The following is a 14,989-nucleotide window of genomic DNA, read 5'->3' on the forward strand; positions in this document are numbered from 1 at the left end:
CCCTCTCAGCCCCTCCCCCTGTTGCACGCTCTCTCTCTCTCTCTCTCTCAAAAATAAATAAACATTTAAAACAATTTTTAGTAAAATAAATAAATAGATAAACAGGTGAAGAAAATACGGCAAAATGTTAACAATGGTTAGGCCTAAGCAATAAAAGGTCATCTTTCTATATGCTAGGGAGCTTTATATTAAAAAGTGAAAACAAGCTTTGTGCAGTGGCAGTATCATAGCCAATGAGGTTTATCTGAGGCATGATTATTGCTAATTAAAAGGTGAAAACATAATGTAAGATAATAAATTTTTCTTCACAAATTTCTCTAAATTACTGATCCAAATAATCTGGTATTTAGTGCTGCAAGTAGGTCATCATTATTTTAATAATTAGTAAAGCATAAATAATTAGCAAGCATAAAAAGTAAGGGGAAAGTACCTTTCATTCTCTGGTTCTGGCATTTCCTATAACAGGTGGCTGTGCCACCTGTCACATTTGTTTCTGTCCTTCCCAAAGCACGATGTCCAAATGGCTACGTTTGTTTTTGCACAATACAAGCACTATCAGATTCGTTGCAGTTGGAAATGAGAAAAACAGAGACAGTGTCCCAAACCTGGTTTATCAATATTCACCTCCAGACCAAGACACCAGTGAAGAGGTGGTGACCAAACTAATATGACCAGTTCCTGTCACCAGAAGCGAAGCATCTATCGGGCTCTACTCCCGAGCAGCCAAGCTCATTTCCGTTCTGTATAGGTTGGCCAATGGCAGCCTGCATGGCAATGGTGAGGACTACAATCTGGGGATGGCAGAGGCCGTGGTGATACAATGACAACAGTTCGCAATTTGGAAATCAGGGCCCTGGTACATCTCTCGTCTTTCTCCTGTGAAACCTACATGACTCTTATTTGCCAGGCCTCTGGCCCCGCACACTAAGCAGGTCACTTACAACCTCAATCTTTACAACAACCCAAGAATTAAGTACTGATACCTTCATTTTATAGAGGAGAATCCAATGGTTCAGAAAGGTTAAGTAATTTTCCCAGGGTCACACAGCTAATAGTGTCAGGGCCAGGCCTGAAACTCAGGCATGGCTTCCCAGTTTATACTGTTTATAACCAGAGTAGAGACTGTGTCTCTTCAATCTTTTTCTTTTTAAAAACATTTTTTAATGTTTATTTATTATTGAGAGACAGAGACACAGCATGAGCAGAGAAGGGGCAGAGAGAGAGGAAGACACAGAATCTGAAGCAGGCTCCAGGCTCTGAGCTGTCAGCATAGAGCCCGATGAGGGGCTCAGGCTCACAAACCGGGAGATTATGACCTGAGCTGAAGTCAGATGCCCAACCGAATGAGCCACCCAGGTGCCCCTCCTCAATCTTTTTCTGAAGTTCACTTGACCACACTTTGCTCTGACTTCTTCTCATCCTTCAACTGTTGGCTCAAATGTCACTTCTTCCTGACCACACCATCTTAGAGGAACATCACCCTGTTTTTCCCTCATAGCTACTAGCTAACTATCATAGTCTGCTATTGTCTATTTAATCACCGTCTGCCCTTGCCCACTTGAATGTAAGTTCCATGAGAGCAGGCCCCTTATCTCTCTTGCTCACCAGAGTTCCCAGGCCTAGTATGGTGCCCAGCCCTAGGAGGTGTGTAGTAAATAGCTGGTTGAATATTCAATGAATGAGTTATACTGGTTTTGTCTAGAACACACTCATGCAGGTGCTGGCTGGTGCCTGAGTCTTAGTCATTGTTTGTGGAATGTTGAATGGACACAGCAGAGATCCAAACAACGAAAGGTAAGAGTGCCCCAGAGTCCCTGTGTCCTTGGCTGTTGCTGGCTGCACTGGACAACAAAAGCCCATGTTTCACAGCCCCTGGGCTTCTCAACTATGACTTACGTAAGACCGCACACAATGGGAGCTTAGCTAGTATGATTAGGCTGAAAGGTTTACATGCATCCTGAGCACCCAGGCTTTTGGAACTGTGCCCCACGAAGTTCTAAGGTTTTAGGGAGGTGTTTCAGGGCTTTCTCTGAGACAAAAGAAATGGGAATAGAGCATAAGCGGAAAGAGTTCTAGGCCCCATCTTCTTTTCTACAAAGGAAGCTCCACTTCCATGTGACTGATGGTAATGGGTTTAACACTGGCCTCCCAAAATTCATGTCCACCTGGAACCTCAGAAGATTATCTTATTTGGAGACAGAGTCTTTGCAGATTTAACTAGTTAAGATGAGGTCACACAGATATGTGTGGGCCCTACATCCAGTGACCAATGTCCTTGTAAGAAGAGGAGAGGACACAAAGGGCACATACAACAGAACACCATGCGGAAATGCAGGCAGAAAATGAAGTGATGTGTGTCCAAGCCAAGAAGCACCAAGGATGGCTGGAAACACAGATGCAAGGAGAGGGGCTCCAAACAGATTCTCCCTCAGATTCCAGAAGGAACCAACCCTCCCAACACCCTGATTTCAGACTTTCTCACCTCTAGAATGGTGAGAGAATAAATATGTTGTTTTGAGCCACGTGGTTTGTGGTCATTCCTTATGGCAGCTGTGGGAAACTCATGCACTTACATAATGAACGTCCACGTAAGATGGTTCTGTTTATTGGTGAGTGAGTGACAACTGCCTGGGACTCTTACCCCTCGGTCCCTCACCTGCTCCATGCCCCGGAGCCTGGGCCTGCTCTGGGCTCTGCCATAGCACATCCAGGACAACAAAATCACCTTTCCTGTGGAGTCAGTCCCACCACCACCACCACCAGGGTGTCTAGGTCCCCCCGCACTTCCCCCACAGGAGTTTCCCAAATTGCTCTCCTGATAACAATCCCACAAGTGCCTTTTGGTCATCTTCAGGTCTGGGGGTGGGGGTACCTCGTAGGCCAACTTTGGCCAGCAGCCGGAACAGGGGCAGGAGGACATCATAGTCTGGAGAGGCTGCCCTCGCTGTGTCCACCAGGGTCTGCAGAAGGGCCTCACTTCCACCCTTACTGATCATGTAGCGAATCCTTCGGTCAGTGCCTGAGGGAGAAAGGAGAGGAGAGCTAAGCCCCCAAACAATCAACCTCATTTCCTCGGAGCAGAAAGCGGGCCTCACAGACAGAGATGGAGCAAGGATCACTTCATTCGCCCCAGAAACCAAGACTGTGTGGTTTCTGAAGCAACTTGTGTCAAGTTGTGCTTTTACTCAGGTAAGGGGTTGGGGTGGAGGAGTGAAATGGAGAAATAATGGAATATGTAAGAACCTAGGTGTGCTCACCTACCACAGCTCTAGTAAATGGAGTCTGCTTTCCTGAGAACCTGCTGAGTCTCAGTGTATGTATGTGTATTTGCGTGTGCATGTATATAAACATGCATATAGGCTTACCTAGAATCATACCCTTAAGAGAAGAGGGAATATCAGTATTCTTCTGATATAGGTGTGACTCTTCAGTAACAGGGATTGGGGTGATAGTTTATCTGGAATAATTTAATTTATGGTATATGACTTTTTTGATGCTGGTCTTCAGCAACTGATGAGAGGAATATATGGAAATAGCTAGAGTGATTCTTTTAAGAAACAGGCATCCAATCATCCATCTCAGGAGTTTTGAAAAGGGTGTCGAGGGCGCTTGGGTGGCTCAGTCAGTTAAGCATCTGACTTTGGCTCAGGTCATGATCTCACAATTCATGGGTTTGAGCCCCACATCAGGCTCCATGCTGACAGCTCAAAGCCTAGAGCCTGCTTTGGATTCTATGTCTCCCTCTCTCTCTCTGCCCCTCCCCAACTCGTTCTCTCTCTCTCTCTCTCTCTCTCTCTCAAAAATGAATAAATGTTTAAAAAAATTTTTTAAGGGTGTGGAGTTATGATAAAATATATTGGTCTTTCTACTTAAGAATAGTTGTGAGCAGGGCCCCCCCCCCCCAACCTTGCTCCAGGACAAGCTCAAAAGCAGTGATTACATTTCAACCTGGAAGGAGACCTCGGTGATTCTCTATGCACTGGGCATGGTTGTCCTCACAAGGTGGCCAACAGGGTGGGACATTATCGGCAAAGGGGACCCTCTGATTTTTAATCCCAATGAAAAGTAGCATCCTCTACTAAAGGAACAATAATCAGCACCTATCTCAGAAGGAGAACTCCAAGGTCTCATTCAAGTCTTCCAGACACCTCTGGACAAATTGAAGGAGGCACCATCCCAGAAGACAATTGGCTTCACCTACAAAGGGTACCTCACTCAGCAGACTGCTGGGAAGTTACCCTGCCATCAGAGGGCAGCACAGCCTATAGGAAAACCTCACTATGACTGGACCCTTCCTCCTGAACCTGTAATTGGAGGTTCTGTGGCTTGAAAGGGACATTCACTTTGGTATTGTCTGTTTGGTGTTAACGTTTCTTTCTAATGCAATGTGGCTGGTATACCCAGAAATGGAAACAGAGTGAATGTTGCAATGTCCTAGAAGGTATATTTTCCAGGACCCTCATGCTGAAGTGAGCTAGCCGAGGCCTGCCCCAGTTAACTCAATGGATTCCAGCACAGTGAACTCTGTCATCTTTTCTCTGAGAACTTAACAGCTTACCACACTGTTAAGTCCACCTCCTACCCCATATTCCCATCTGCACTTGACATACGTTAAGAAGTTGCTAATACCTGGCTGTCTAATGGGCCAACAGAGGGGAGCAGAGAAAGGGGAGGGGTAGAGTCATGAAGGGCTAGCTCTCTCTTTAGACCTGGGATAACCATAGATGAGATATCGTAGAAGAACCACCGAGAACAGAATTTCCTCCTAAGTTTGGGTCACCATAGGGTGTGTGACAAGACTGAAGAACCCTAAGAGCCCAAAGTACAATCAGCCCACTTTACCCTGGGTCTTATTAACCTCAGCGAAAAAGATGGGCTGGTGACAGAGTCCCTGACAGAGAACTTGAGCTGAAGCAATACCCTCCAGGCCACACAGATTCCGGGAGACACACAGCCACGTGCCCCCACTACCTCCTACTCACCAACAGAAAGCAGATCTCCGAGAACCTGGAGGATGTTCAGGATGGACTCCCTGTCAGAGGAGTTCTGCAATGAAAACACAGGCAGCCATCTTTATGAAGGAACGCAAAAGGAGGGAGGTGGTGTGGTCAGGGAGGCACACATGGATGTGGCAGGGCTGTGCTCCCTCCCATTGGGAGAGATTTTGGCGGTAAGAACTGGTTGAAGGGGTGCTTCTTAAGTGGCGGCAATGAGGGGACTCACTGAGATAAGGGTCCCAGGGGCTCTGCCTCCATATTTAGCCTTCAGGATACGTCTTTGGGGATCCATTTTGTAGTAACATCAGCATGATGGGCAAAAGAATAAGCAATGAACTTCACTCACATGTGGAATTTAAGAAACAAAGGGGGAAAAAAGAGACCAACCAAAAAAGAGACTCTCAACTACAGAGAACAAACAGTTCCCAGAGGGGAAGTGGGGGGTGGAGGGGGATGGGGGAAATAGGTGAAGGGAATTAAGAGCACACTTAGCTCTCTTTTTTTTAAGTTCATTTATTTTTTGAGAGAGCAAGAGCATGTGTGAACAGGGGAGGGGCAGAGAGAGAGGGAGACACAGAATCCGAATCAGGCTCCAAGTTCTGAGCTGACAGCAGCGAGCCCGATGTGGGGCTCAAACCCACGAACCGTGAGATCATGACCAGAGCTGAAGGTGGACACTTAACCAACTGAGCCACCCAGGCACCCCCAGAGTACCCTTATCTTGATGAGCACTGATTATTGTATAGAATTCTTGAATCCCTATATTTTACACGTGAAACTAATATAACCCCATATGTTAGCTATACTGGAATTAAAATTTTATAAAGAAGAATGTGTTTCTTAAACATAAAAAAAAAACTAATTTTAAAAAAAAAGCATTAATACTTGATGCAGAGACAGTGAGAAGGGACTTTGTGGACCAAAGCTAGCCCAGTTCTCAACTATGTCAGTGGGCTGAGATTCGTTGTAAATACAGGGCAGAGCGCAGAAACATTAATCCATGATGTTCTGAAGGAAAAGATTCTCTGCGTAGTAAAGATAAATTCTTAGTTTCTCAAGAGGAACCTCAGGTGGTGCCAAATCTCATCATGTAGATGTTCTAGGGGATCCTTGCAACGCTTGACACCCTCCCCTCAGTTATGCAGAAGACAACACTGAGGTTCCAAAAGGGAAAACTGGTTCAAGTCCCCTGAAGTGGCCAATAAGAACAAAGCCTGAAGTACAGCCCAGGCCAGGTTCCCAAACACTAGGCCAGTGGTCTTTGCACTGTAATATGCTTTTCTCTTTACTTTTTTTTTCTTTTTTTTTTTCTTAGATCTCAAGAACTTATTTACTGACTTGTTGCAAGTTTATACATTTAAATATCATCTCCCCAATTCCCCCACTCCCCAGCCCCTGGTAACCACCATCATTTTCTGTTTTACAGGTTCAGCTTTTTCACATTCTACAGATCAGTGATGTCATGCAGTATTTGTCTTTCTCTGTTTGACTTATCGCATGTAGCATAATGCCCTCAAGGTCCATCCAGGTTGTTGCAAATGGCAGGATTTCCTTCTTTCTCAAGGCTGAGTAATACTCCTGTGTGTGTGTGTGTGTGTCTTCTTTATCCATTCATCTATTGATGCACAATTTGTTGCTTCCATGTGCTGGCTATTGTTAAGCATGCCACAGTAAACATGGGTGTGCAGATATCTCTTTAAGGTTCTGATTTCAATTCTTTTGTATCTATACCTAAGAGTCCTATATTATACCACTCAAGAAAATTAACTTTAAATGGATCAAAGACTTAAACATAAGGTCTGAACCCACAAACTTCCTAGGGGAAAAAAAAAACACGGGGGAAAAAATCCCTGACATTGGTTTTGGCAATGATTTCTTGGGTAGGACATCAGAAATATCAGCAACCAAAATTAAAATAAACAACTGGGACTACATTAAACTAAAGAGCTTCTGGGCAGCAAAGGAACAATCAATAAATTGAAAAGGCAATATGGGAGAAAAGAGTCACAAAGCATGTATCTGATAAAGGGCTGATATCCAAAATACATATTAAAAACAATACAACTCAATAGCAGAAAATCAAATAATCCAATTTTAAAATCAGCAAAGGAACTGGATAGACATTTCTATCCAGATGACATACAGATGGCCAACACATACATGAAAAGATAGTCAACATTACTCATCATCAAGGAAATGCAAATCAAAACACAATGAGAGGTCATCTCACACCTATTGCAATGGCTTTAATCAAAAAGACCAGAGATAACAAATGTTGGCAAGAATGTGGAGAAAAAGAAACCCTATATGCTACTTTTTAGGTAGGTTATTTAAGGCACAGCTTTAATCTTCACATTAGTGAGTCTCATGTTCCCCATCTGCTTCAAAGACTTCAATAACTCCCTATTACACACAGGATAAAGTCAGAGCTCCTTAATAGGGTTTCCAAAGCTCCTCATGGTCTTATTGCACTTGCCTCTTCCAGGTTTATTATTCATTACAACCTCCCTGCCCAAAATATATGCTTCGGTGGCGTGGAACTACTTATAATTTCCTGCTCAACCACCTAGTCTCTTGCCTCTGTACCTATGATCCTACTGTTCCCTCTTCCTGAGCCTGGTCAGTGTCAACTCATCCTTCAAGTGAACCAATGGCTTCCCATAGGATTCAGACCCCTACCTCCTACAGGCTGGGTCTGGGGTCTCCCTGTTCTCCACATCACTATGAGCTACCCCTGACAGCACACTCACTATGTGGTAGTGGCATGCTTCCCATCCTATCCCTGCTAGATAGGAATCTTTAGAGAAGGGACCAAGTTTTGTGTATATCTGTATTCCCAGCACCTGTTCCAGGGAAAGCGTACCATACATGTTTTTCAGAATGCAGCCACACTGAACCATAAAGGAGCCATGAAGTCCAATGTCGTACCCCAGGGCAAAGCGGTGCTTACACTTCAATCCTGGGCTTAATACCCTCGAGGAACTCACACTTCAACATCCCAGCCAGGGTCGTGACTAGGGTGAGACAAGTGAGGCCCTAGTTTGGGTGCAAAATTTTAATTTTACAATGCAGTAATCAAGATAAATGATATTTTAATGCTATACTTTAACAAATCAAAATTACAGCAAGACCTTGGATTGCAAGTAACTTGTTCTGCAAGCGTTCCATAAGATGAGCAAACATTTCTAATAAATTTTAACTTGATAGACAAGCGAAGTCTTGCAATACAAGTAGTACATGACGCTGAACGTCACAGGATCACAACTGAGCCAACGGTTCTTGAAATTCGCTTTGGTTTATGAGTGCTTTGGATTACAAGCATGTTTCCAGAATGAATTATGCTCACAAACCGAGGTTTTACTATAATGCAAAAAGAATCCATAATGAGAAAAATAGCAAAATATAAATGTTTAACTCTTATTCTAGGTGTGATGAGACATCTGGGGATCCTGAGGCACTTTATATCTATACTTCCCCATGAAAAAGACATGGGTTTGCTCTGACACCTCCACTGGGTGCTTTAGCCTAAGGAGGCCAGTCTCGGCAGGCACTCATCTGACTGTCTCTGCCTCCCACCAGGGGAGTCCCACTGCAAATGTCATCCATACATGTGCACAGCATCAATGTTCCCTGCCCCTCCTTAGTCTCCCCCAATCTGCGAACACGAACCAAGAGTCAGTGCTGCAACCGGGCCATCATTCTGGAGAGGCTGCTGGTCTTTGATTCTGGTACAAATTCCAACGTGTGCTTGGTGGGGGGAGAGGGGTCCCCTACACCAAAAGACAATGCTCTGAATGCCAGCTGGGTGTCCCACAATTAAACTCGATTCAGACACTATCTACTCAGAGACAGCATCAGATTCCACTGGCTAAAGTTTTACTTCAGCCCTACAAGACTGCCCCCCCACTTCAGGCTTCAACCTCAAAGTCCAGGATGTTGCCTATACAGCTGGGCCTTGAACAACAGGAGTGCGAGCTGCATAGATCCTCTTACATGTAGATATTTTCCCATACAGTACAGTGCTGTAAATGTATTTTCCTTATGATTTTCATAGCATTCTCTTTTCTCTAGCTCACTTTAAGTGTAGAGCACCTAATACATGTCACACACAAAGTATGTGTTAATCAACTGTTTATGTTATCAGTAAAGCTTCCAGTCAACTGTAGGCTATTTATTAGTTATGTGTTGGGGGAGACAAAAGCTATACGAGGACTTTTGACTGTGTACGGGAGTCAGCACCCGCATTGCCCAGGGTCAACTGTGCTTCTCATCAACTGGCTATAAATTAAAGTTTCCATCCTCGGGAAGGAAGCAGCCCACACAGCTCAGAGAAACATTTTACTTACTAGGTTACCAGTTTGCTATTAAAGGGTATAACTCGGGACACCTGGGTAGCTCAGTCTGTTAAGCGTCCAACTTTGGCTCAGGTCATGATTTCACTTCGAGCCCCACATTGGGCTCTGTGCTGACAGCTCAGAGCCTGGAGCCTGCTTCGGGTTCCGTGTCTCCCTCTCCACTCTGCCCCTCCCCAGCTTGTGCTCTGTCTCTCTCTCAAAAATAAACATTTAAAAACTTTTTTAAAAAGAAATAAAACTGCCAGTTATTTTACCAACAAAATTGGGTTCATTTGGGGTAGCAGAGGATTACAAACCGGGACAAGAAGGCCACTGCAAAACTACACACAAGTCCCAAGAGAACAAAGGAAAGACTGGCTCTTTTATAGAGGGGGTTTGGGCGGAGCTGCTATAAACAAAAAGTCCATTGGCGTAAAACTGGGAACTGGAAGTATAGTGGCTTTTCATTAGCTGAGTTGTGACAGTTTCTCATTGGCTGGGCTGTTGCCAGGGGAAGGAGGAAAACTGTCTTCCTCCTGCTGGGATAGTTAAAAGGGTAGCCCAAACCTACCTGGAAGGCAAGTCTCTTCCTGTTGGGTCTGCAATTGACAAGTGGTAGGATGTGAGAGCTCCCTCTGCTGGCCCCTAGGGTTTACTTTTATTAATTTTTACATTGCCAGCCAGAAGTTCTCTGAACACTGTCCTTTTTGGGTTTTCTGAAAGCTTCATTAGGTAAATAGAATCAACCTCCAGGCCCTCTCCCCTTCCCAGAGGTCAGAGGCAAAGGGTGGTCAGGGGGACAGAAAATTCCAACCACAGGGTTGGTTCTCCTAGCAACCAGCCCCCACCCTAGGGTGGGACCCAAAAGTTATCTCATTAATATAACAAAAGACACCTTAATTGCTCTCATCACTTTGGAGATTCTTAAGGTTTTAGGAGCTCGGTGCCTGAAATGGGACAAATTCAAAACAATGTATTTCTTGGGGCACCTAGATGGCTCAGTTGGTAGACAATGCAACTCTTGATCTCAAGGTTGTGAGCTGGAACCCCATACTGGGTGTAGAAAATTACTTAAAAAGGAAATCTTTAACACCTGGGTGGCTCAGTTGGTTAAATATCTGACTTTGGCTTAGGTCATGATCTCTCAGTTCATGAGTTCAGGTGTCAGGATCCTTGCTGATGGTGAGGAACCTGCTTGGGATTCTCACTCTCTCTGCCCCTCTCCCACTTACGCTTTCTCTCTCTCAAAATAAATAAAAACTTAAAAATATATTAAAAATTATATCTTTGAAATATACATGACATATCTATTTCTTGTTATAAATCACAATATCATGGCAAGACTCCAGCCCTTTGAAAGTGGGCCCAAAGGTGGCTCACAAATGAAGTCCCTGGAATGGTGTTCCTGATCAACACTAATGGTTCTGGATCCACCTCCAACACCCCCAAATTGGTCTTATCTCTGAGAAGAGGGAGGGGGATAAAAGTTAAAAGCCAGGCTGTACACTATTGTGTACCTTGTAAAATGCTAGATTCATTAGTTAATTATGAATAAAGGGCTAGGAAAAGGACAATAAGAGAGGAAATGGAGAGATAAGAAAAAGAAGAAAGAGAGAGAGGAAAAGAGAAAAACTAATAAAGTAGAAACTTACTGAAGAGGAATAAAAGATCCAGATTTAATTTCCTTTCATTCAATTATTCATGCACTCTTCCCACAAACGTTCATTGAAAACCATCTATGTTCCAGGCACCAGACTAAGGATGCAAATTGATCAAAATGCAATCTGCCTTCATGGGGCTCCAGGCCTGGCACACAATCAGGACCTGGGATGGTAAGGACCGTGACAAAGTAAGATGCTGGAAGAATCCAGGGAAGGAGCATTAACCTAGCCAGATCCATGAGTGACGACTCTGAGAAACCAGACAGAAAGGGGTGGGAGGGGAATGTTCCAGCTCTGTTGCAGCCCTGTGTGCTCAGGGGGAAGCGTGACAGAGTGTGGTGACATCAGCCGATAAAACTGCTTCCAGTATGACCAGATTGAATGAAGCAGATGGTGAAAGGAATTGTGAATTCCTGTGGGCAAGAAATGGGTCTTATTCATCTCTGAATCCCCATCTCCAAAGGTCCAAGGATCATCCATATATTGGGTTGAATTAATATCTCAAGCTTATGAATTGCCTGCTTTGTTACAATGCCCACTAAAGCTCCCTGAGAACAAGCATTGCTCTATATGCTTCCATTGTACCTGCCAGCAGGGATATAGAGCTGGGCATGCAGAATGTACTAAATCACCACCCCTAAATTGGTTTGACCTGTAGCCAACACACTTGGCTGCACATGCATGAGACATCCTTCTGTAATTGCTTCCAAGAAAACCTCAGTGGTTTCATGTATGGGCAGTAGCGTGCTGAGGGAGTATGCACATGATACTCTCCCCTGCCCAGGGAAGGGGCCACAGTTCATCTCCTCTGAGCCTTACTCCATTTTGTGTGATGATTTAGAGGTGAATCTTAGCCCAGATCTGGGTAAGGAAATCTGAGTTGACATCTGCTGAGATTCCAGAAAGATTTCTTTTCCAGGATTAAAAATAAGAGAGAAAAAACATTAAAAACAAAACAATGCAAAAAAAAAATCTCTTTCCTATTTTGGGGCATTGTTGTATGAGGACATGAACCTGGGTCACTGGTGACATCGTGAAGCCACTGAATCAACTCTCTGGAACCACCTACCTGTGGACTTTCAGACAAGTGAAATAACAAATCCCCTCACTTATAAAAGCCACTTTTAGTGAAGTAGTTTGTTCCTGAATTCTGATGTGACGGAGAAAAGAAGAAAATTTCACACCTCCATGTGCCCTCTTCTCAAGCATTATGGTCGTAATAAACAGGGAAGAAATTAATTTCACAAACAACTGTTAGGCCAGCCATCCCACAGAAACTAAGAGACAGTATCGTCATACAGATGTTGTGTTCATGAGGCTCTCACGCAGCCCTGAGCCAGAATGAATCAGCACAATATTGTTTTTCTTTAAATAAAAATTATGGCTATCAGTGGAGAAAAAATGCTACACAAAATCTCAACTGGCATTAATTTATGCACTGCTATATTTACTAATAAATATTTTACACTATTTAGAAGGATAACACAAAGCCATTATCTCACCCACAGTAATAATAAATGAGCAATTAAAGAAGGCAGGATGTGATGTGCCTCGATTTTCCTTTAATGATCCTTTTAAATGAATCATTGAGTAATCCCCTGTTGTTTAAGACTTTCCTATAAAACCTGGTTCTGCCAAGCTTTTGGGGAGAGGCAGGCAGTTGGAAGAACAAACAGTGTCTCTCATAGTCTGTGGGGTTTTGAACTGCAATTTTCTCAAATGCTGTTTCGCATTTGTTTTCCCTTGCTTTGAAATCATCTGTGTCACCCAGTTGCTTTCCTCCTCCTGACTCCTCGTGATAGCATGTAATTAAGACTCTTCACGTTGCACATGTTGGAGGCTCATTGGCAGCCACTCCAGGCACCCCAGCCCCCAGTCTGCTGCCCACACAGGACCAGTGACCATGCCCCAAGACCATCATGAGTCCCTGTGACTTCAAAACTTTGCTCATGTTGCTACCACTGCCGAAGGACTGTTTCTACCTTTCTACCCCTCTCTTCCTTAGCCCATGAAACCTACTTATATTTCAATTCCAAGCTCGAGTATGCATTCTATATAGTTCTCCCAGTTAAGCTGCCTTCCCAGCACCCATTACCCAAAACCACCACATGTCTGCTCACATTGCACACTGCACAGCTCCAGGGGGTGCCATTCACAAAGACTACAACATGGTTGGTGCACTCTGAAGTGGTGCCATGTGGTGACCTGGCCTCTCTGAGAACAGAATTGTTTGCTCTAATACCACCTCACACCTGTCAGAATGGCTAACATTAACAACTCAGGAAACAACAGATGTTGGCGAGAATGTGGAGAAAGGGGAAACTTTGTGCACTGCTGGTGGGAATGCAAACTGGTGCGGCCACTCTGGAAAACAATGTGGAGGTTTCTCAAAAAATTAAAAATAGAACTACCCTATGACCCAGCAATTGTACTACTAGGTATTTGTCCAAAGGACACAAAAATTCTTATTCAAAGGGGCACATGCACCCCAATGTATATACCAGTGCTATCAACAATAGTCAAAGTATAAAAAGAGCTCAAATTTCCATCAACTGATGAATGGAAAAAGAAGATGTGGTGTGTGTGTGTGTGTGTGTGTGTGTGTGTGTCTCACATATAATGGAATATTATTCAGCAATCAAAAAGAATGAAATCCTGCCATCTGCAACAACATGGATAGAACTAGAGTGTATTATGCTAAGTGAAATAAGTCAGTCAGAGAAAGACACATATCATATGATTTTTAAGAATTTAAGAAACTCATATGTGGAATTTAAGAAACAAATCAGATGAACATACAGGAAGAAAAGCAAAAATAATATAAAAACAGGAGGGAGGCAAATCATCAGAGACTTTTAAATACAGAAAGCAACCTGAGGATTTCTGGAGGGGAGGTAGGTGAGGGATGAGCTAGCTGGGTGATGGGCATTAAGGAGGGCACTTGTTGGGATGAGCACTGGGTGTCACATGTCAATGATGAATCACTAAATTCTATTCCTGAAATCATTATCACACTATATGCTAACTACCTTGGATTTAAATTAAAAAATAAAAAAGGAATTGTTTGCTCTACATTTGTTTTCCCACAACCCACTTTGTATATACCTTTATGAGAATTCTTACTAGATCCTGGTTACTGTATTACCTCCTTGCTCTGATTGTCTATTGTAGGGTAACAAACTTTGCCAAAATTTAATGCCTTAAAACCACAGCCTTTTTATTATAGCTCTTGATTTTGTGGTGAGGGAACCTGGGCAAAACTTGGCCAGGAGATTCTTCTACTGTCCGTCGTGTCAAGTAAGGTCACGGTGGCACTCAGCTAGTAGATGGACTGGCTTGTCTGAAAGTTCTAAGATGGTGCCATTTGCATATCTGACACCATGGCAGGGATAGGGTCACCTTGGCAGACTGAAGGACTGGGCTCACCATGGACTGTTGACCAGAGTACCTACATGTGTCCTTTCCAGCATGACAGTCAGAAGGTACTTGGACTTTTTACATGGAAAGTGGCTTCCCCCAGACCAAGGATTCCAAGAGGACTGGGGGAAAGACTCAGAAGTCCAACTATCACCTCTGCTGCATTCTGTTGGTCTGTCAAGTCCCTGTACATAGCCCAGACTCAAGAGGATGGAGTTAGGCTCCACCTCTGAATTGGAGCACTAGAAAAGAATTTACAACCATTTTTAATCTTCCACACTCCCTTTAGACTGTGAGCTCCTCTAGAGCAAGTATTTTGTCTTGTTCCCCTCAGTATCCTCATATCCTAGTATGAGATCTTGCACAGAGTAGACCCTCAGTAAACTATGGAATTGAAACTTAGTATGCAATCTGCCAGAGTCTTGTTGTCCTTTTCTCTTTGATGACAGGATTCACCTCAAAGTATATTCCAGTGAGAACATTGTTACAGAAATTAACAAGGTAAACAGCTCAATTTTTTTAGTTTATTTATTTATTTTGAGAGAGAGAGAGAGAGAGGGAGAGAGAGTAGGGGAGGAAC

At 43.7% G+C, this 14,989-nt stretch overlaps 1 protein-coding gene and 1 pseudogene across 1 annotated transcript in view; one reads left to right on the forward strand and one right to left on the reverse strand.

Annotated features, from left to right (window-relative positions):
• Window positions 1-14,989, reverse strand: part of AGBL1 (AGBL carboxypeptidase 1) — a 765,585-nt gene that overhangs the window by 701,413 nt on the left and 49,183 nt on the right. The window contains exons 2-3 of the mRNA XM_043554727.1: window positions 4,983-5,046; window positions 2,873-3,019 (exon numbers count right to left, since the gene is read on the reverse strand). Coding sequence (XP_043410662.1) covers window positions 2,873-3,019; window positions 4,983-5,046 — 211 coding nt within the window. The remainder of the gene's footprint in view (window positions 1-2,872; window positions 3,020-4,982; window positions 5,047-14,989) is intronic.
• Window positions 205-334, forward strand: LOC122469650 (annotated as a pseudogene).

The sequence above is a fragment of the Prionailurus bengalensis genome, chromosome B3 (assembly GCF_016509475.1).
Source record: "Prionailurus bengalensis isolate Pbe53 chromosome B3, Fcat_Pben_1.1_paternal_pri, whole genome shotgun sequence".
Classification (NCBI taxonomy): domain Eukaryota; kingdom Metazoa; phylum Chordata; class Mammalia; order Carnivora; family Felidae; genus Prionailurus; species Prionailurus bengalensis.